The sequence below is a fragment of the Epinephelus lanceolatus genome, chromosome 3 (genome assembly GCF_041903045.1).
Source record: "Epinephelus lanceolatus isolate andai-2023 chromosome 3, ASM4190304v1, whole genome shotgun sequence".
Taxonomy (NCBI): Eukaryota; Metazoa; Chordata; class Actinopteri; order Perciformes; family Serranidae; genus Epinephelus; species Epinephelus lanceolatus.
Genome location: NC_135736.1, coordinates 10,177,815 through 10,201,641, shown reverse-complemented (window position 1 = coordinate 10,201,641; position 23,827 = coordinate 10,177,815). Strand labels below are relative to the sequence as shown.

At 40.3% G+C, this 23,827-nt stretch overlaps 1 protein-coding gene across 2 annotated transcripts in view; it reads right to left on the bottom strand.

Moving 5' to 3' along the window:
- Positions 1-10,336: 10,336 nt before the first annotated feature.
- The window catches only part of LOC117255555 (multiple PDZ domain protein), a 63,357-nt gene continuing 49,866 nt past the window's right edge, over positions 10,337-23,827 (bottom strand). For both annotated transcript variants that reach the window (XM_033624580.2, XM_078164827.1), the window contains 12 exons: positions 23,417-23,746; positions 23,079-23,162; positions 21,401-21,594; positions 18,734-18,881; positions 18,548-18,619; positions 16,910-17,006; positions 16,711-16,754; positions 16,251-16,373; positions 14,346-14,450; positions 13,713-13,816; positions 12,907-13,030; positions 10,337-11,695 (listed from right to left, as the gene is read on the bottom strand). In XM_033624580.2, the coding sequence (XP_033480471.2) occupies positions 11,549-11,695; positions 12,907-13,030; positions 13,713-13,816; positions 14,346-14,450; positions 16,251-16,373; positions 16,711-16,754; positions 16,910-17,006; positions 18,548-18,619; positions 18,734-18,881; positions 21,401-21,594; positions 23,079-23,162; positions 23,417-23,746 (1,572 nt within the window). In that variant the 3' untranslated portion in view covers positions 10,337-11,548. The remainder of the gene's footprint in view (positions 11,696-12,906; positions 13,031-13,712; positions 13,817-14,345; positions 14,451-16,250; positions 16,374-16,710; positions 16,755-16,909; positions 17,007-18,547; positions 18,620-18,733; positions 18,882-21,400; positions 21,595-23,078; positions 23,163-23,416; positions 23,747-23,827) is intronic.

Genomic DNA, 23,827 nt, shown 5'->3' with positions numbered 1-23,827 from the left:
CCCAGAGTCCTGGTGTCTGTGTCAGTTTTTTTCTCTATAAATTGCAGGGTTGGCAGAGTCCAATGAATCTTTTGTTTGATCCATACAGCAGAAAAGATCAGACTGCAGCCAAGAGGTCAGACTACCTGGAGCAGCTTGTATACTGAATAGGCAAATTGCTGTTGGTAGACAATATATAAGACCGTTTCTTCCCTACAGTGTCTCTTTTTCAGCTCCCAGTTACATGTTGCTAATTCATGAAGTCAAAGTTCATCTGTCTGTAAGATAAATGGCAACCATCCTATTTGGTTTGATGTTCTCATTACATTCATACTGCACTTAATCTAGTCCCATTACTGTGTGAATAATATGCTGAATGGTGTGAACAGACCACAGAAAGGCCTGGATACTAGAGGCCTTTGCTGCAGGCGTGAATTTGCTTGTCTGAAGCCTGAGGCTTACCAGCACACCACTTAGATGTAATGTGGCTTCTCACCGATGAGTCAGATCAAGTCCATGCAAATGCTCGTCTTCATAACAGCACACACGCCGCCCCCATGTGGATTTAAGACATTACTGCACACAGTATGAGACAATTCAATTTACAAGTCATGTACTTTTTCGCAACCCAACCATAACTCATCACAGCCTCAATTTAACTCATATATTATAGATTAAGAGCAAAATATCTTGCTGCATGTAGAGAATAAAATCAAAAAGGAAAAACTGAACTATGAGTAAACCAGGGACGGAATTTTGATTTCAAAAGTAAGGGGGCCAGTTAGTACAGGCACAGTTAATTATAAAATGGATTGGTGTGGTTGTTGTTGCTGATTGGACAACAGTTGTACCACAGCCTCTCATTCCTTATTGCTTTATTCTATAATTCATAATCCTCTCACCTCTCCAATTTCTACAGTCCCTGCTCCCTGCCCATCAGCTGTTGGAGCAGCTATTCCTGTTGAGTTACAGACACAATTAATAAACTCCAAAAAATAAAAATACTGAATGGTGTGAGAGTGAGCTCATTTGAAACATGTTAAAATAAGAGCACTTTGACAATGCCATGTACTACATGTAGCTAACTTGAAGACATTTAGAAAAAGTGAAATTGATATTCCAATATGAATATCTGTAAAGTAACATGGTTATAGTGCATGCAGTCTCTCCTGTTTAAATATGTTTTGGACCGTAAAAAGTGGAGGATTCCAATACGCCCCTCCGAACATGTCCCCTGTGCCCCCCCTCGTTTGAACTAAGAATTAAAGGAGGAATGTGTAGCATTTAGTGGCATCCAGTGGTGAGGACTGCAGATTGCAACCAGCTGAAAGTTCTTGGTGCCAAGCATAAACTCCCAGTTAGAATTCCTTCAGTTTTCATTGCACAGGAGGCTTTTACCAAATTATCAACAGGTCTCTTCCTGTCCAAAACAAGGTCATTAAAACCAGCAAAAACACTGAATAAAGCAGTTTCACATTATAAATCAGTGTCTCTCTGATGCTGTTAGGCTCATCGCAAAGGAGTTCCTAGCCTCCTCTCCAAAACAAATGGACATGGGGATTTAAACCAGTACAAAACACTGGATAAAGCAGTTCACATTAAAAATCATTGTTTTTCCAACACTGTTCAGCTTCTCGCAGTGAAGTTGCTAACTACAATGGCTGGTGTGAAAATGTGTCACTTTCTGGTCTACTATACACACATGATGGTCCAGTATGGCAATCTTTGTGGAGAGGGACCCGCTCCCTATGTAGGGTAGATGTAAAAGGCTCATTCTAAGGCAACTAAACAACATAATCAAGTTACCGAGGTGAGGTTTAGGAAAAGAAAAATGGTGATGTATCTTAAAATGGCTCAATGTTTACTCAAAGTTGACATGGTTCCAGGAGAAAGTTTTGTGTTTTGTGACCCATCCACCACCCCAACCTGCCTCTTTACAACTGCCTCATCGTTTCCTACTCCAACTAGACACACGCCAGCACATTGGTCATGTGATTGCGGCCTTTCAAAATACATAAGATATGGACGATAAGGAAAACATAAAACAGTTTGTGAGAACAGCCTGTACAAACACTACAATATTTATTTTCAAGTATTTATACACTAAAGAAAACACTAATTATATTTTCTTTGGCTTGGGAATCGGAAGGTTGCCGACTTAAGACCCTGTATGGACCAAGAATGGTGCACGGACTGGTAGCTGGAGAGGTGCCAGTTAACCTCCTGGGCACTGCCTAGGTGCCCTTGAACAAGGCACTGAACCCCCAACTGCTAGGAGCACCTGTCCACAGCAGCTCCCTCACCTTGACATCTCTCCATTTAATGCATGTATTGGTCCCACGTGTGCATGTGTGTGTATTTTGGGCCTGTGTGTATATGACATCAGAGTGCAAAAAACTGAATTTCCCTTCAGGGATTAATAAAGTCTTCTTAAAACGAGGAGCAGGGTGGGAGCACCTGTTAGTTACGATTTCTGTGTTAAGGCCATGCTCCATCGTGTTCACCTCAACGCTGTTCATTGGAATTCTGTTCTTGCATGTAGAGTTTGGTTCAACTCTGCCATTTTAGTTTACTTTTTTCCTCTATAAACCGCATCTTGCCTTCACCAACACCAATGAAATGTGGGGTAGATTCAATGTTACATAGTGCATTATGGATTAATGTGTGCTCTGTCCTGTTATGGCCCTTAAGACATTTTCAAATGCAGGGAGAGGCCATGCTGAGCCTTTTACTTGGAGTCACTCAGTAATTGCAGCCACCTGCCTGTGAGTAATTACCTACGTACAAAAGCGAATGCAAAGCATGTACTTTTTATTTAAGATCCCATGTTGCATTTGTTGGGGATAAAACAGGGCTGTACTTTGAGAGGTCATTTCCTCAGTATTTGCTTTTCTTAAAGTTACAATGTGTAATTTACGTGGTTGTTTATTAGCAAATATCAACTATTGCTTTCATAAATATATATTTACTAAAATGTAATGCAATTCACATACAAATGGAAGCTTTCTCCTAGGCTTAGAATGATTTCTCTATATATACACAGGCAGGGCGCGGTATGCTGGAGGCTGCCTTCTTGCATCGCCATTTTTGAATACAGTGGCCGAAAGGGATATACACGCTTCGCCTTTTGCGTTTACCTAGAACTTGCCGTCACTGGAGACAGAGAAGGTGAAGCTCAATCCGGGGCGCTTCTGCGTGAACCTGCTTTGTACTTTTATGATTCTGTCGCACTTTAAATGGAGGACCACACGTTTTGCCCAGACGGGTCAAAACGCGAGTGAATATCGGCGTTGCTTATTCCAGGTGGAAAGAACTCCTGTGGAAGAACACTCTGGAAACACATATAATCGTACCAACCTATATTTGCCGCACTGTGCCGTGACTATCACATAAACGTGTTATTTTAGCATTACTGTGATAATGTTTGCTTGTGTTACCAAAACAATTAGAAATAAAACACTCCTAACATAACGTTGTATCTCACAGATAACCTGTATCTCACTGGTAAGCTATAGCATATTGTAGCGTCCGCCAGGACGTGTGGAAAGGATGACGCAGTTATTCAGCAAACCACCGTTTATTACTGAACAGTACAGGTTACTGTTGGCCGTAACTACGCCAAAACAACCAACAAACAAGAACTTAGCTGTAACTCCAACTGTGCACTCCTGCTCTCTCCTCCAGCTCGCTCCTACACACACCAGCACCCTCACACATTGCCCTCATTCCCGTCACACTCGCAACCCGCCCCCCTACCTATACTCATTCAATCCCAAACATGCCATTAACTCACAGAACATTGACATTATAACAGAATATTTACTGCAGGGTCGTTACAATATCGTAACATGGTTTAGATTCCTAAATAAATATTCACCTCATCGCTAGATAGGCCTACTCCTGAAAAACTTGAAAAACTCGTGGATGATGCCATCTCTGTCTGCGCAAGGCTTTTTGTCCTACGAGGCCACCGTCACTTACCCGACGGGAGGGGTGAGCGAGTGAGCGCGAGTGAGCACTGCAATCTAGAATGTGACCGCTGATGTCACTGTTACTCACCATTTTTACACACTGAGGCTTTAACATTCAGAGGACTGAAGTGCAGTTAACCTTTTCTAATCTAAAGTTACACATAGTGAGCTTTGAAATTGGATTTGAGACATATGTGTTTTTTTTAAAATGAATTACTTTTACACAAGAAAATAAAAAAGATAAAGGGGGTAAAATATACAAAATTAAAAAGAACATTTTCAGCACTTTTAAAGCTCATAACCAGAAGATGTGGCATGTCACGCAGTGCTTTTCTGCGAAAACTGCATGATGGTGCCTAATTATTTCTTGCTTCAGGCTATGCCACTGAATAAAACCGCATGACATAAGCATGCATGCTTCCCTGCACCAAATTTGCCATTAGTCCAGCTCAATTGCTTGTGACAGCCTAGATTTATATCGGGAAATGACTTGGAACTGGTGGCACTTAAATTTATAACTGTTAATTTACTGTAACTACTGGAGACCTACTCTATGAACAGCAGCTGTCGGGATATTTTTATCTTGCTTTAAGGAAAGATTGTAAGACTCAGCACTGGACTAAATTGCTTAGGAATGGCATTTTTGCAGCGCATGCAGGTATCTTGAAAAAGAATCTCATGGGAATGAATGGGAAGGGAGAGCTGATTTTTTTGGATCCACCTTCAGTTGGCTGTTCTCTCTGTACCAGCAGGTTACACTAACAGCAAAAAGACAAGCATTTGGATTTATTAATATGGGTAGATGCGACAGTCACACACACAGAACAATCATTTGGCCACTGCTACCCTCCCGAGAGAGTAGATCATTAGTGCCTTTCATGTCAAGTGCGCTCTCATGGAAGTCCTCTTATCCTCAGCCGTGGAAAAATGCATCGCAGTTTTGCAGCCACAGTGGATAGGCCCCAGTGTAGGTTTCATACATAATGGGAGAGAGGGTAAGAAGGGCCATGCAGTCGAAAAGGTCCAGTGGCCCGCTGGTATTTTCCTCATAAATGTTTGAAGGAAAGGGAATTTGAGCCTAGTTGTGAAAACCAGCAGATCCGTTTTCTTGCTTAATGAAAGAGAAAAAAAGGGAGATGTCACTGCATCTGCCCTCTGCGGCTCCCATAAGAGCTGTATGGAAATCCATTGAAGCTCACATGATGAAAATACAGTATTAAAAATATGTTTTTGGATGCCAAACAAGTAGCAGATATATGAGTTTTATCTTTCACAAAAGAACCATTATATTGTTGGAGAAATTCTGGTTAAATGCACAAAAAAGCATTTAGCCATTTCTCCATCTTAAAACTCTCTTCACGCCAGCCTTTAGGCAAGGCAATTGTTCATCTGGAGAAGGATAAACCAGACTGCAATGGCTGGGTTTCAATAAAGCTTGCAATGTGAACAGATGGCTTTGATTAATGCGGAGGCTCCAGACAGGATCTCCCTAGATGCCTCCTATTTCCTAAATGAGACATTTGTGTGCAAATGTATTGTTTGTCAAGTTGTCACCAGTAACTCCGGTAATTAAAGTGAAAGTTCTGTACATTCACAAAGAAATGGCACAGGTTTACTCTCCCTCGGCATTTCTCTGACTCAGGTTGAAAATGTCTCAGTCCTAACTGAGACTAATTTCTTCAGCTTCCTCTACAATGTTGTACTTCTCAAAATAGTCCTCCTCTTCTCTTCTCTTTGGTGGAAAGTAACTACTTACATTTACAGAAGTACTATACTTAAATACAATTTTGAGGTACTCATACATTACCTGGGTATTTCCATTTTCTGCTGCATTATAATACCACTGCACTATAATTCAGAGCCAAAATGTTGGCATTGTATTCCTCTGCAAACCACAAATGTGTTATATTTGCAAGTTTCAAACATATCATATCAACATTTCTTAAATTCTTGGTATATGAGCTGATGAGGCATCCCTGCGTTTCCAGCCAGAATAGTGCCACGAAATGCGTTTGTTTTTTACCAAGACATTGCTGCATCCTCCAGTGATTTTTCAGGACCTACTGTAAATGAGGGTTTTTTACTAAGTCGTTGCTGTTTTTCCACTGGAGATAGTGCCACAAAAAGCATTTGTTTTTTACAGAGTCATAGCTGCATTTTCCAGCAGCTTTTAAGCTCCCAGTTGACCTATGGATAAGCCACGCCCCCCTCCACTCACTCAGACAAACTATCAACATTCTGTGACCGGCGCTTTGGCAGGTGTCACAGTACACTCCATTTCCCAGGAGGCAATTGATGATTTTTGGGGACATAACGATCAGATGTCATTGAGAAGTAACCAAAAGGGCATAAACTACACATTGGAGGGATATATTAATCATTTTATTGTTGAGAAGGTCGATGAAAAGCTTAAATTACAAGCCAAAATTTACAGGTCACAGTGTACGCTTGTGAACCGCATCTCATTGCTGTCACCATCAAAGACAACAAGTTAAAGTGCCACTGAAGTTAAAGTTTTTGGCTCAGAATATGAGAAAAGGATAACGGCCTTTTTACCATCTTCACCAAGAGTGTCTCTCCGTTAGTTTGGTGCTACATTGAATCATTAATTAGAAGAGCGGTTGGTTTTTACCGAGACATTTCTGCATTTCCAGCCGGCGTAAAACCATAAAAGTGGTTGTTTTTTTACCGAGACATTGCTGCATCTTCCAACAGCTTTTTAAAACCCCAAACGTAGGTGTATTAAGCAAGTTATCACTATTTTTCCACTGGGGATAGTCTCTTGAAAATTGGGTGTTTTTTTACAGAGACATTGCTGCATTTCCAGCAGGGACTGTGCCCCCACACCTGGGTAATTTAACCCAAAACATCATCTTTTTCTAATCATAACCGAATAATTTTTGTGCCTTAACTTAACCACATTATCCACAGCATTGCTGAAACGTGAAGTATCTACCACATAAAACCATACAAATGTAACATATCTGTGGTTTGGAGAAATGTACAATGCAAACATTTATTCTGCCAATTGGGTTGACACTACTTGTATAAATGTGTAAATTCAGACTGATAGTACAGAATATAATAAATAAATATGAGGATGAATTATTAAAGTCACCTTTAAGTGATGTACACATTGATGCATCAATAATTATAATCCAATAATTACTCTGACATGGGACATTCTTTGTAATGAGTACTTTACTTTTTGCACTGTAAGTAAATTTTGTAATTCATCTCTGCATGGTGATATTGCTACTTCTACTTAAGTGAAAGATCTGAGCACTTCTTTCACAACTGCTTCTCCTGTTGTCACTCACCTGCTCTGTGATTTAGTGCTGCCCTGTCACTCCATGATATACGGTGTGACACTCACTTGACTGAACCTGAGTGATATTGAATATGTATTCATGTTTGACAAAGACTGAGGGAAAAAGCGAGAGACAAAGAGCATAACCACGACAATAAAACACCCCCAAGGCAAGATTCAGTTCACTGGTTTGAAAATAGATGCAAAAATATGCGTAAAAAAAAAAAAAATCTTGCATCTATCCTTAAAAAATGTAACTGCAGGCACAGACGTCCTCGTTTAACAGTTCAAGAATCTCAGATTTCTCAGATACTTCTTTCTGGTTTGCATCTGTGGGATTTGAAAGTCAAACAATGTGATATCCACTAGCTTATCCTACTCAGTATTATTCCGGAGGGACATCACAAAGCATCAAGAAAGATTTCTGTGTTGTTGTCATTCCTGATTAAAATATGACCATGGTCAGGTGACTTTCACTGCAACATGACACACAGAAGTGCACCAGGCAGTTAAGTAAGCAGAGCATCAGACGTCCTGAACTATAAAAAAGTTTCAAATACAAGACTCTAGCAAATGAACATTTAATAAGATCACTTACAGTACATTCAGTAATACAATATTACACAATCTCAAACACACGTGTGTTGTGGCTCTGACGACTACCGACATAAATGAAATCAAATAAATGACTGCGAGGAAAACAAATATCATAGTATAAATTAATTCATATAAAACATACAGTTTCTAAATAAAGATTGCACATTTAACAATACTTCCTAAAAGAAAACTGATCAAGTTATAGATATGAAAACAGTAATAAATAATAAATAAATCGCACATACTTGCTGATATTTAAAATGTTAAAGACATGTAAGGTACTTTGATTATTTAAGCAATCATGACACACTTGAAATGATTACAATATGAGAGTGAAGAATACAAGAAAAATTGTCCTAAAACCTTATTGCCATAAAAAAGATTGGCAGAAGCACTTGGCATGTTTTGGGTCTTAGGAGCTGATCACAGTAGTTAACTCTGAATGAACAGAAGTCAATAGACAGTAGGTAATACACGTGACATTGTGTCTTGAGAGATGCCTCTATTGCATTCGGTCGGCAGATTCAGAGGTTTGGGAATGGTAATTTATTCATGAATGTGTTTACATGAGCAATGATGCGTATCGCTGCATGACTATATTATAAGTACCTTGAATGGAATAACTAAGACACAATATATCATCAGTCAGGACACTGCTGTATTGGCTTATTTAAAGGGGAACTATTATGCATTTCTGTCATGAATATAACGTTACAATACCTGATGTTCATTTTAAACATGGGCAAAGTTTCAGGATTCTGACGGTTATTAATATTCTGTTTACAACATTTTTTTTTCTACTTCTGAGACAAGCTGATGTCAACCCATGATGGACATCTTTACATAGTCATGTGCTTCAGGCACACTACTGCAAGTGTTAACATACACTGCTACATGTACAGTACAGGCCAAAAGTTTGGACACACCTTCTCATTCAATGCGTTTTCTTTATTTTCATGACTATTTACATTGTAGATTCTCACTGAAGGCATCAAAACTATGAATGAACACATGTGGAGTTATGTACTTAACAAAAAAAGGTGAAATAACTGAAAACATGTTTTATATTCTAGTTTCTTCAAAATAGCCACCCTTTGCTCTGATTACTGCTTTGCACACTCTTGGCATTCTCTCCATGAGCTTCAAGAGGTAGTCACCTGAAATGGTTTCCACTTCACAGGTGTGCCTTATCAGGGTTAATTAGTGGAATTTCTTGCTTTATCAATGGGGTTGGGACCATCAGTTGTGTTGTGCAGAAGTCAGATTAATACACAGCCGACAGCCCTATTGGACAACTGTTAAAATTCATATTATGGCAAGAACCAATCAGCTAACTAAAGAAAAACGAGTGGCCATCATTACTTTAAGAAATGAAGGTCAGTCAGTCCGGAAAATTGCAAAAACTTTAAATGTGTCCCCAAGTGGAGTCGCAAAAACCATCAAGCGCTACAACGAAACTGGCACACATGAGGACCGACCCAGGAAAGGAAGACCAAGAGTCACCTCTGCTTCTGAGGATAAGTTCATCCGAGTCACCAGCCTCAGAAATCGCAAGTTAACAGCAGCTCAGATCAGAGACCAGATGAATGCCACACAGAGTTCTAGCAGCAGACCCATCTCTAGAACAACTGTTAAGAGGAGACTGCGCCAATCAGGCCTTCATGGTCAAATAGCTGCTAGGAAACCACTGCTAAGGAGAGGCAACAAGCAGAAGAGATTTGTTTGGGCCAAGAAACACAAGGAATGGACATTAGACCAGTGGAAATCTGTGCTTTGGTCTGATGAGTCCAAATTTGAGATCTTTGGTTCCAACCGCCGTGTCTTTGTGAGACGCAGAAAAGGTGAACGGATGGATTCCACATGCCTGGTTCCCACTGTGAAGCATGGAGGAGGAGGTGTGATGGTGTGGGGGTGTTTTGCTGGTGACACTGTTGGGGATTTATTCAAAATTGAAGGCACACTGAACCAGCATGGCTACCACAGCATCCTGCAGCGACATGCCATCCCATCCGGTTTGCATTTAGTTGGACGATCATTTATTTTTCAACAGGACAATGACCCCAAACACACCTCCAGGCTGTGTAAGGGCTATTTGACCAAGAAGGAGAGTGATGGAGTGCTGCGGCAGATGACCTGGCCTCCACAGTCACCGGACCTGAACCCAATCGAGATGGTTTGGGGTGAGCTGGACCGCAGAGTGAAGGCAAAGGGGCCAACAAGTGCTAAACACCTCTGGGAACTCCTTCAAGACTGTTGGAAAACCATTTCAGGTGACTACCTCTTGAAGCTCATGGAGAGAATGCCAAGAGTGTGCAAAGCAGTAATCAGAGCAAAGGGTGGCTATTTTGAAGAAACTAGAATATAAAACATGTTTTCAGTTATTTCACCTTTTTTTGTTAAGTACATAACTCCACATGTGTTCATTCATAGTTTTGATGCCTTCAGTGAGAATCTACAATGTAAATAGTCATGAAAATAAAGAAAACGCATTGAATGAGAAGGTGTGTCCAAACTTTTGGCCTGTACTGTAGCTGCATGCTAACGTCAGGGAAACATGTAATCTTGGTTTGAGATGTTGTTAATTTCTCCCCAATTTCTGATCATATTCCTACTAGAACATGTTGAGTTGTAAAGATTTTGGTTTTGAAGCTTCTGCTGGAGATTTTTTCAAAGTAGAAAGTGCCACAATACTCTGTTATAGTCTTTCCCCTGGCTGCAAGTACACTGCTACATGTAGCTACATGCTAACATCAGGGAAACATGTAATCTTGGTTTGAGATGTTGTTAATTTCTCCCCGATTGCTGATCATACTCCTACTAGAACATGTTAAGTTGTAAAGATTTTGGTTTTGCAGCTTCTACTGGTGATTTTTTTTTGAAGGTAGAAAGCTCCACTATACTCTATTACAGTCTTTCCCCTGGCTGCAAGTACACTGCTACATGTAGCTACATGCTAATGTGAGGGAAAAATGTAATGTTGGTGTCTGATGTTATTTGTCCCAGATTTCGGATAATATTCCTACTAAAACATGGCCAGTTGTGATAATTTTGATTTTGAAGCTCTCATTGGTGACTGACCAATCAGACCAGACTAGTTTTTGTTGAGAGACAGCTGCTAACATGTCGTGTTTCAGACAGAGGGTGAATACAGGTATATTCAGGCAGACAGTATGAGAAAAAAAGTGTTTTTGACCATTGAATTATGTGAACATGTTCTTGTAAACACTCAACATACACGAATAAACCTGAAAACTAGCATAATAGGTCCTCTTTAATATATATGCCTTGGGTGCTTTGGTTTCTATGAGCATCACTTCTATGGTAACCTTAAAAATGTCCTCTCTGTATGAATACACAGATATTCATGATCAGGATATGGAGATTCCTATAACATTAACACATAATTACTAGTAACACCTTTACGGGAATAAGAGTTTATATTGGGGAAATTGTTCACGTTAATACATCCAGCTGCAGTTTGAGTTTGAGGTAGCTTCCTCAAACTAAATTCAGGTACATTTATACCTACAGCATCTACTCTTCTTATAATTTTAATAGAAAACTATATCACTTTAACTGTCCACATTTGCCTTCTAAGGTTTATGTGAGGCAGCGCTAAGGTAGACGGCTACATTCTTTAATGCACTACTTAGCAAAGACATTAAGACATTCTAACACAATCGGCCACGACTCAAGAGAGCACTGTTAGGACTACAGTTCCCTTGGTCCTCTTGAGGATGTCCACTGCTTCAGCGTGAGTCACACCCTCCAGACAATGTCCATTCACAGCAATGATCTGATCTCCACGTTTCAGCCTGCCGTCCTCTATGGCCGCCCCCTGCAGAGGAAGAAGACTAGTCCATCACCATGCAAGGTAACAAGATGCACCATGACATAACAAGGATTTGATCTCATCGTAGTATAAGGAGGGACACTCTGCTACTTTTAGTAAGCTCAAAATGATTGTATCATCAGAATATTTTATGATGTAATTATTTTGATGACAGCTTCTACAATCATTAGTATATAATGTGAACAGGATGGGTGAACTCACAGCCCCTTGTGGTATTTGAAAGGGTGCTGTTCACCCTAACCTGTTGTGATCGGTTAACTAAAAAAGAGTGGAACCACTTTATGATAGAAGAGCTGACTTCTAAGTTTACAAGCTTCTTAATCAACAGCTGAGTGCATTCAGTATCGAAAGCTGAACTAAAATCAGCAAAGAGAACTCTTGCATATGCTGCTGAGTTCTCTATGTGCTTGTTAATTAGATGAGCCACACTGATGACCGCATCCTCCGTGCTGCGCCTGGCCCGGTACGCAAACTGGAGCGGGTCCAGACGAGATGCTACTTCAACTTTCAAAATGCGCACCATTATTTTCTCAAAATACTTCGTAACAACACATGTTAGTGCAACTGGTCTAAAATCTCTGTTTTCACCTGGGCACTGAACTTTTGGAACAGGTATTATAATGGATTTCTTCCAGAGGGCTGGAACAATGCCACTCTCAAGGGACCGCTGGAAGATGGGGCACCAGGCAGCAGTTAACTCAGTGGAGCATTTTTTCAATACCATGGCTGGCAACCCAACCGGCCCTGTTGATTTCTTGTTACACACCTTGCTAAAAAATTGACTGAACCTGTTGAGGTGTTATTTTCCAAGAATCTATATTTCATCTATATTTTCCTGAAGCTGTCAAATGTTGGAAATCAAAAGTACAATATTCACTTCTGAAATGTAGTGGAATACTTGTAAAGGAGCAGAAAATGGAAATACTTAGTAAAGTACAAGTTCCTTAAAATTGTACTTAAGTATAGTACTTGGAGTAAAAATACTTAGATTACTCACTGGTTACAAAATATTTATCATCATAAACCAGATGTTAAAAATCTGAAGCCATTTGCAGTTTTCAATTGTGGCGTCTAACTTTTGTGTTCTTGTCTCTCACTGTCTATGAACACAGACACTTTGCCAGTGTAACTGAAAAGATCAGATTTCTGAACCAGGTTTGCTTTGAAAGATTTCCCTCCAGAGGAAGTCCTCTCACCTTGTTGAAGACAGTTTTGATGTAGATCGGCAGGTCTCCGTGCGGGCTGCTGAACCCTCCTACGATACTGAAGCCCAGGCCCGAGGAGCCTCTCTCTAGAGTGATGGTCTTATACGTGCGAGCACTGCGGGAATAAGATGCAAAACAATGGAGGTGTGTTGCCGGGTATGCTCGTGCTCCACTAGCTCTGTGTTTGTTTGTCTGTGTGTTAGTAAAATAAGTTTTTCATCTCACCAGGACAGACAAGAGGTGAGAGAAGAGGTGAATTTCTGTTTTTTCAGTATTGAAGTGTAATATTCAAGACCACAAATCCTCAACTTTATTCAATAAGAAATAAATTAGAGTTACAAATAATTATTTTTTACAAGCAAGTAATCTACTTCCTTCAATTCATCTTTTTCTTGTAAAATTTCCAAGAGAAGTTTTACATTATCTTCAAATGTATTATGTAGAGTATTATTTAGTTTGATAAGCTGTCAAAAAAACCAACAAAAGTGTTATTTTCACAGTCAAATAAATAACAAAGAAATTGGTATTTGCTATTGTTAACTAAAAGTTGCCTGGAAAAACAACAACACTGAAAACAGTCAATCGAGAACAAAGCAACATACAAATCACAAGAAACACTACAGCTCATGCTGTCTGAAAGAACATTCGTCTCAATGCTTCTCACACAGTGGCTGCACTTTCTCATTATCGTCAATAGATTGCCTGCCTTTGTCCTTATTCGGTGAATGAACCAGGAGGCAGCCAAAGTAAGATCATAAAGTACAACAGCAGGAGACTGTCAGAAAACTGAATCTTACCAGAGGTTGTTGTGAAAGCGGGGCAGGCTGCTGGCCTGGCCTGACGACTGCGTGTGCACATCATTGTGGTCCTTTGTGCTGCACCCACCCGAACCCGCTGCCACCTGGTTACAAACAATCTGACACTAATCTGATATCCTACTGTTGTAATAACACCATCACGCCTGCCCTTGTGTTAGTACTAAAAATATGAAACCTTTTGATGTTTTTTTTGGTTGTTTTTTTTACACACACAATGTACTTGTCAAGAACAACTGAAATCCCGCTTCTTACAAATACCTCTTTGCTCTGTTGCAACAAAAATCTTTGCAGAGGCTTATTAACATGAAGACAAACAGCATGAAATCAGTGTCGGATACACTATTGTCTTAAAATTACAGTATAGTGTTCACATGCAAAACACAGAAAATGAGAAAATGAGTGGACGTCTGAAACTCCAGCGTGAAATCATTTTTATTCCTCGTTAAAGAGTGTTTTGGGTATGTTATTATGTCTTGGCAAATTTTATAAAGGTAATAACGACCTGGAGGAAGCAGGTTAGGGTTCATTAAACCAAAACTTGCTGACATTATTGCAACTTAGTGCCTCACAGGCATTATAAATTAACTACTGTACGTCTCACTGTGACATTACCTGTAGACTGATGGTTCCGGTGGCATTCTTCAGCAGGACTCCAGCTTGGACATGAGTCATCCCCTCCACGGACACATCATTGATACTGAGGATCCTGTCTCCTGTCTAATTGACACACACAAACTTCCATATCAGCGAGCACTTTTTATCGACTTACAGAACACTCATTCCCCGGAGACATCCTCTAACCTTTACCAACATGGCCACGGCTACATAACTAACCTCAATCCGTACCCACTCTTAAAGGGACAGTTCACTGCAAAGTCATTTATCTTTACTCTTGTCTGTAGTTCTATTTATAAATCTAGATTGTTATTGGTGTGAGTTGCAGTGTTGGAGATATCAGCTGTAGAGATGTCTGCCCTCTCTTGAATATAGTGGAACTAGATGGCACTCAGCTTGGTGCTCAACTCAAATGCCTCTTTTCAGAAACAATTATGTGGTTACTCGAGATAACCCACAGACCTTTTTGTGAGCAATTTTATGTAGGAACTATTTTCTTTGTACCAAATCACACCTCCCAACTGTATCACTATGCAGAAGAAAGCCTGCATCTACTGCTAGCCCGCCTGGCTATAACGTATGAGCCACATCACTAATGCTAGCTAGCTCCCACCAGACCCGGGCGGTGCACAGATCAGTAAACTGAAGAGTAGCAAAATTAACTTATAAACCGATGAGCGTAACTAGTCAAAAATATTCTCAGCAACTGTTGACATCCCTAGCACGACTACTACCTAATTACATTCACCAGCTGTATCACCGTACAGAAGGAAGTGTGCAACGACCCTTACCTAGTATCACTGTGCTAGCTAACGTTGGCTCAGCCAAGGAGGACGGCATTACTGTTTACATCTCATGCTGTGACGACCACAAGCTTCTCGTCCATGAATAGATGCACGCTTCCTTCTGTGCAGTGATATGATTGGCGGGTGTAATTCAGTAGGAAGAAAATAGTTCCTGCATGAAACTGCTCACAACAAGGTCTGTGGATTATCTTGAGTAACCAGGTCATGGTTACTGGAAAGAGACATTGCTGTTGAGTTTTTCAAATGCACTTTTTGAGCACCACAAGCCTAGCGCCATCTAGTTCAGTTATATTGGAGAGAAGGCAGACATCTCTACAATCGATATCCCCAACACTCGGCAGCTCACACCAAAACAATCTAGATTAAAAAATAACACTACATGTAAGAGGAAAAATATGTATTTTTGATTTTGGGGTGAGCTGTCCCTTTTTCCCCCCTTTTTATGATTTTATAAAGTCTCCTTTCTTTTTTGAAACTTTAAGTAGGCTACATTTCCTAATCTATAATTGGGACGGCCGCTATATATACTGAATGTATTTCTCATCCTTGCATGTCTGATAAGATAAGGTAATCCTTTATTAGTCCCACAGCGGGGGAAATTTGCATTGTTTCAGCAGCAAAGGGGATAGTGCAAAACAAGAAGCATCAGTAAAAAACACAAACTAATATAATAAGTAAACAGTAGAAACAGAAAAATGTACCATACATTTTATGTTTTATACAGTATTTCAGTATGTTATAGAGCTATGTCAACCCGTACTGTGGTTTTTAAACCCTGACAAAGACAGTGTTGCTGCAACATAGTTCTTTTCTAATAAATGTGCATCTGCAAATATGATAATAAGTGTGGTTTGACACAGTCAGGATTCAAATCTTAACCCTACAATCAAGTGATTACACTTAAATGAACAGTTAACCTTTGTTAGGTATGACTTATTGTCCTCAGGCAGGAGGAGGGTCCTTAAGATGGGATGACGATTACAGATCTATCTCCACAACGTGATGAATACACAATACACAAGCACACACACACGCACGAACACAAGCACATGCACACAAACACAAACACAAGCACATATACATCGGCACTCCCCACCTGTAATTTCTGCGTTTTGGCAGCCAGTCCATTGGTATCCATGGTAGCAATAAAAAGAGGTACGTTGTCATGGGGACTGCCCACTCCTCCTGCTACACTGATGCCCAGGGAGTCACACGGACCCTGTGGTGATAGCACACACACACACAGAGACACACACACGCACGCATTATAGACCCTGTTAGACAATACCTGTGAATCACATGGCAGATTCTGCACATGAGATAAACACCTAATGTTATGTAAGCCTGGGGTCCAGCCAGGTAACCAGGCTATATATATCTCAAATTTGGAGTTTGACATTTGAAGTGAAAGAACAAACGCTCTCAGCAGTCACAACCAAATATCTACTTTCTGAAAATATACATAAAAATAATTTTAGTCATTAACTGTTACTCCATGATTGTGTGGAACACTAATAATAACACCTATATTATTATTTCAAGATTCTGTGCCCTACCTTTTGTATTATTACTTTTCTGATGTCAGGGTGGTCTTGAAATGCTGTGGGAGGGGAAAGAGATACATGTTTGCTTAATAAGCATGAAGATGTTATCAGCGTTCTTTCCAGTCAAACTTAACATCTGAAAAAGCAGCATCCATGATTAAAGTCTGAATAATAAGCATGTATATGCTTGGAGAACACGAGGGACACTCACAAAAGCTCCCTGTCTTGTTATCTGTCTCCCTCTGGTGGCTGAAAGGAGCATCACATCCACTCGAGGGGGTCAGGGTGGAACAGTCAGAGTCTTCGCTCTGGATAAAACACAACTTAAAGTACTCCTAGGTTCACAAAGTACTACTGTTAAAATGGTACAAATGAGTAAAAGTTGAATCACAGACAACATTAAAGTTAAGGTTGGTAAATTTTATTAAAATATCTTGTTGTCATATTTGCTGAAACTGTCACTATATCCACAGAGTTTTACATGAGACAGAGCATGCTTCTCTTCCTACTTGTAGTGCTTCTAATGGCATTTGCTAAAATCCACCACAGCTAAACATAATTAACCAATCAGAGTCGAGGTATCTCAAAGGGAGTTTTCAATCATGTAAATCATGGCTGAATGAACTGTAGTCAAACTGTCAAACTAGGCAACGCTGATTAAATTTGAATTAAAAGTCTGTTACTGCATTGCCTATTTCTCACCTCAAATGTTGTCAGAAACATATTTTAGTGTACTGTTTGTTCTTGCTGCCTCTTTTTCAGCTAAACAGTACACTAAAACATGTTTCTGAAAACATCTGAGGTGAGAAGTAAGCAGAGCAGTAACAGAATCTTGATTCTATTTGATCATTGCTGCCTAGTTTGACAGTTTGACCACAGTTCATGAGCAATGACTGAAATGATTGACAGCTGTGTTAGAGACTCCTCCGCTCTGACTGATTGATTTTGATCACATGTGGTGACAGCTGCAGCAAATATGACAAAAAGTTCTTTTTTCTGAAAGTTACCAACTGTAACTTTAAACTGAGCTGATCTGTCTGGCCTCTTAATACAATAATACACTTTTTAAAAAGCCAAATTCAGGGTTCCCACACATTTTTACCAATGAATGTTCAAAACACTTCACTAACATTTCCACAATGTCATTTCCATGATTTTATTATTTTATTAATATGAAGGCCAAGCCCCTTTTTGGGAGATAGAAAATCGAAGATGGCGATGCAATTTGCCATGTGTTTGGATTATATTGCTGACACGTCTGTATGTATTTCTTGTTTTAAAAACAGTTAGTTTGAGGGACAGTGTGATGCTGCAGTACTGTATGACTGTACTGTAGCAGTCTCCCACTTAAGCGAACTATCCATCAGTAGTTACTGTCATCAGCATCATTTAGTCATTTACCACACTTAGAGTGAATATTCATGTGTCTTATTTGCCTCATATCTCTGTGTGAAAGCAATGGTTAACGGATGTGAAGCCTTGTTATTTTTCCCCCAAAGGGGACATGGTCTTTGGGATGACATAATGTCAATCTGGTTTATGTGTATCACTTGATACTAGTGACATTTAAACGGTCATGCAGTGCAGCACAACATTTTCAAATAGTAAAACAAGAAATGTAATTTGCGTAGTACTAGAGATATTTTAATCAATAGCCAAAACAATGACATTTTGTGAAATCCAAACCATTTCCAGGCCTGGAAAACAGCTTTTTTAATTTCATAACTCTTCCAGAAATTACATGACTGTGGGAACCCTGTAAATTCAACACCTGTAAACATACATTTTTGCTTCTTCCCTTGAAAGCCTATCACAGATTAGACACAGCAAGCCACTGGAAAGAGCTTACCTGGCTCTGCCTTGAGTACTGAAGCCCAGCTTTAAAACGAGCCACCTCCAGGTGAACGACTCCACAGCAGTTCTGAGAGCAAAGTAACACACCTCACATAAAGTTATGAATCTGTCAGAAAAATTACATAACCTTATTACTAATTTGTTTATGGACTTTGTATGAATAAGTGTTAATGTGTCTGACCCGCAGAAGCTTGTGTGCATACTCCTGCGATGCTGCCCGGACATCCTCCTCATTGATTGACAGGATCTGGTCACCTAGCAACAACCTGCCATCTGAATCTGCTACGCCTCCTTTGATGATATCTGACACAAAGATGCCCGTGTCATTACTGTTGAAAGAAAACAGAGGTCAAAAACTGTGTCTGTTCCACGCTTATAGACTGAATTATGTGACCTGTAATCCTGCTGTTTTGCATAACGTCACACTTGATTGTGCAAATTATGATGTGATGATTATAAACCTCTTTTTTTACAATAATGATCCCTGATGCCACACAGTCCGCGACCTCTAACTGGATAAATGCCTCAGAAGTCAAGAACACTTTGCTGTTTTGATACTTGTAAAAGGGAGTTTAACTTTACAGCCTGTAATTACCAAAGACCTTTGATTATTATACACCCTTGACAAAACACGTGAAAAGACTCTAAAGTATGGATAACTATCATTTTTCTCACTGACATGGGTCAGTTAATAAGAGAGCAAAAATAACTGCATTGCTTTTTCAAGAACACCATGAAAAAGTCAACTTCAAAAATGTATAAAAGTAAATTATACCATCCAAAACAACATCAAAAAGAAAAATAAATGAAATTATATGAATCTGGATATACATTTTAGACTTGTTTTTCCTTATCAAATGAGGGGAGAGGAAGCGGGCTTCAAAGTCTGTTTGATATTTTGAAATGAAGAAAAGAAAAAGTTTAACATTAGGATGACGACTAACTATGGTAAAGCTGAACTCTCATATCCAGCCCTGCAAACCACAGTGAACCTGATTGGTGAGCTTTGCTGGGTTCAGAGGCTTTATCAAGGTGTACATGAAAATGACACTGTTGGCCACCTGATTAGTTTTAGTGACAGAAGTGACAGAAGTCTGGCTGAAACATCAGGAAGAACCCTTCTTGCTTAAAGGTATACCATTTAGGATTTTCCTGATAAAAAAAGCATAGACTGATATAAAAGTAATTCCCCTTAATCATTACTTTTGACCCACTAGAAGTGTGTATTGGTGAATGTATCTGCAGAGACTCTACCCTCTGCTTGGATTTTCTTGTTTTCTTCATATTTGCCATGTTTGGGACATTGGTGGATGTGCAGCCCCCAGCAAATAACAGCGTGCTGGTGAGGATGGCACTTTAGAAAAAGGTTAGTAACCAGGTGCCAAAGTGGAGCTACAAGAATCACAGGATCAGTGGAGGAAAACGCAAATGTAGTGAGGTGAAACGGCAAGTGGACTAAGCTCTTTCCTAAACTAGAGTGAATCTGGGGTTGGCTTTCACTTTCTGTTTGGCTGGTCAGCTCTGAAGGAGAAGATTAAGAGTGATGTGGAGTTGGCCTGTTTTCTGTTGGACTGTTTGGTGGAACAGTTAGCTTATTAGCTTGCTAAAGTACTGACTTTTCCAGTACAACAGAAGTAACATTACTATAATGGTAGCTTGGATTGTACTTAAGAGCAACGTAGGGAGGAAGGGCCAACAATTCATGCATAGTGTACCTTTAAGTCCAGCTGTTTTTGGATTTACTGACTATAAAAACATTGTCCCATTATAGCAATAATACCATTCTGCACACAGCAAATTTTGACTGACAACTAACTTCTGGTTCAGTTTGAGGGAAAAAAGACACCATATGTTTGCTAAATCACTTGCTTTTGTTATAGAGTGGCATGATTTAGCAAATGCCTACTTTATTTTTCACCTATTTCTCATCCTCACAAGTTGCAATGGTTGGTGATATGTTTGCACTTATGTCACATATGATGGTGACGATGGCATCACAGTGCTCTTTAATATCGTATCAACCTCTTCTATTGGTCTGGCTTTCAATTAACAGGAAAATTCCCTGTGACTGTTTTTCAAACTTATATCTCATAGCAAAACTGGCCTTGAAAGATCTAGGCTGGCGCCACAAGTCTATTTCAGTTAGGACCATGTACAGTACGTCAAAGAAAACTTTTTTTCCATTGCAGTATTGTATTTGGTGGTATGCCTTTGGTCTGGGGCCTCTCTGCCTTTTGTCAGGCTTACGCAGAAAGCCTGAGGTGGAGAGAGCGCACCTCTCTGCCCTTCCATGCGCATACAAGGAAAGCTGAGGCAGACAGCACAAACCTTCTTGCCTTTCCATGCATCTACATGGAAAGCCTAAGGCAGGGAGAGCCACAGCAAAGACCCCCCAGGAACAGAACAGAGCAGCATCAATGACAAACAGAAATGACATTGATAAGTCAGACACAGCATGAAAAGGAGGAGCTGGGGTGGAGGCGGGTTGCAAAGCGGCTTGCAGTGGAAGCAGCAACAGTAGGCAGGCCAAAGTGGTTTAAATAGGGTGCCCTGAATGAGATTTGCTAATTGGTTGCATAGAAAGGATTCATGTGATCTATCAGCTGACTCCCTTCCATCAATCAGCTGCTCCATAAGTTGATTGGCTGTTTGAGATCAGCTGATGTAGCTGGGATGTGAGCTGAGCTTGGCATTGTGTCCTGCCTGAACTACCGCTATGCTGAATATCTATGATTTGAACTACGTGTCCCATGTCTTTAAGCTACAATAAAATTTGGTCCGACACGCACACATGATGGTACAAAAAACTTTGATGTTTCCCATTTGTTAAGCAACGCTATCAATATACCTCTTCCCCACGGTGATGAAACCCAGCCCCTCTCCAGGACGAGGCCTCAGCTCCAGGCTGAAGACGTCCCATAGGTCCTCCTCCCTGTAGGCCTCCTGGTGCCTGTAGACACACAGGCGAATGCGCTGGGTGGTGAGACGCAGCACGCCAATGGCCTCATCGTGAGTGGCTTGCCGCAGATCAATACCATTTACCTGGGAGAGGAAGTAAGAGAGATGCATGCTGTAGTTGTCTGACGGAGGTTAGGAGAAACTGTATTTGTATATCAACAGCAGAGGAATTTTACATCTAATGACAAGGAGTAAATTAATGGCTACAGTGAGGGCCATGGCATCAATCTGCAAGCATGTTATTGCTTTGAACCACACAGACGTTTCGGGCAATATGCCCTGCTGGTAATATTAAAAAGTCAAATTGGAGTGCTGTTCTAGTCTTTCATTTGTCTTATTATCTACATCAAGGATCAAGCACCCACTCTTCAAGGTCTAACTGTGAGTTGAGCATGCTGTGTCTTATTTTTATTGCTTCGAACCATCGATGTTTGGCCACTTCCTGTTGCTCTGCATAATTTGTGCACTGTCTTGTGCATGCTGATTTTGTTGCTGTCATTGTCATTTCAGCATAACATTGTCAAGATATTCTCACTCTCAACTTGTCAAATACGGCAGGAAGGTCAGTGGCTCCATGCGTCAAACTATGATGCTCTACGTGGCTGTAGTAATTATGAAGGGAGCAAAGACTGAAGTCAGGTGATGTAGTATAAAGAGCGACAAAGTCTGTGGATGAGTCAAACAAACACAGGACTTTCCCCCAGGAGACCAATGTTTGTGTCCCGTATGAAACCAAAAGTCAATGCTGACTTACTTTAACCTGAGGTACATAAGTTGCCTCATGTAACAAACTTATCTTACGTCATGTACTTAATGTTAGAAACATTATGTAAAAAACGTGAATATTTTAACCCAAACCATGATCTTTCTCCTCACCTAACCAAGTAGTTTTGGTGCCTAAACCTAACTGGAAGGTAACTTTGAAAACACATTGAATGCATTTAACAAACAGAAGCTGACTTCTGCAAAACTGATGCCAGAGAAATAGGTTGAGCGTCATAGTTTGAAGTGCAGAGCCATTGACCAAGCTGCTGTATTTGACAAGTTGGGAATGAGGATGTGTTGCTTTTGTCTGCATTTCTGTAGTCGCTCAGAAGGTAACGTGGTTATCTACAAATCGGAAAGCCTGATCCGTGGCTCTTGCACTCTAAATGTCAAGGTAGCGCTTGGCAAAATACTGAACTGTGTGAATGCATATGAATGCTTATGTGAAGTGCAGGTGGCACCTTGTACGGCAGCCTTGGCCACAAGTGTATGAATGTGTGTGAGAGTGGGTGAATGGTGCTTATGTTTTAAAGCATTTTGAGTGGTTGCTAAGACTAGTATTACTATACAAATGTAGTCCATTCACCATTGGCTTTAGCATATCTATCTAAAGGACTGCATATTAAAATTAGTTGACCAGCTAACACTGGCAAATTTACATCACCAAAATTAAATAATAAATGATTACATCTGACCAAAGTGCATTATGTTTTATGATCTAATCACAACACATTTGGAAGAAACACTGTCACAGATTCAGCCAGCTGAATAGATAATGGTGTGCTTGTGTGTACCCACATTACCTCCAATATCTGGTCTCCAGCCTGCAGCCTTCCGTCTCTCTGTGCTGCTCCTCCATCATTTACTTCATGGATTATTACTGCCCCCTGGTGGAAAAGTCATAAAACACTTATTATTATGGAGAATCCAATCCAGCTAAATTCAATCAGCATTGAAAATACTTATTTTTTCACAATACAGCATCATTATTTCCACTGACAATGCCTTTGCAGATGCATTTTATCATGAAGAAAACATACACAAACCCATAATGCCTAATCATTTAGGATTATCAAGGAAATTATGATTGATATGTGCTGAAATTAAATGTTGATGTCAAATATCAATTGGCTGCTCTCACCAGCAGAGTGTCACATCCTCCTACAATGCTGAGGCCCAGGCCTATGTTTCCTTTACAGAACTCTATGGTGGTCTCCCTGCCAGCCACAACTGGGCAGCTCAGGGGATCAGAAGTCGTGGGAGCTGATCCTAGCAAATCAGACCGCCCTGTGGGAGAGGTCTGCATTGTATTGTGTGATGAAGAGGAGGAGACAGGGAGGGAGGCAGGAGAGAGAGAGCAGGGGTGAGAAAGAGACACCGGGGGAGGTAGTGAAGAAGAGGACGGGAGACTCTTGGAGCGGCTGATGGAGAGCTTGACAGTGACCTGGTGTTTGAGAATCAAACTGGACACCTGAATACAGAGGAGACAGGTGAGTCATAAATCATCAAATCAGCTTGACCTTGTGTGTCAGTGTGTTTGTCTCTGAGTGTG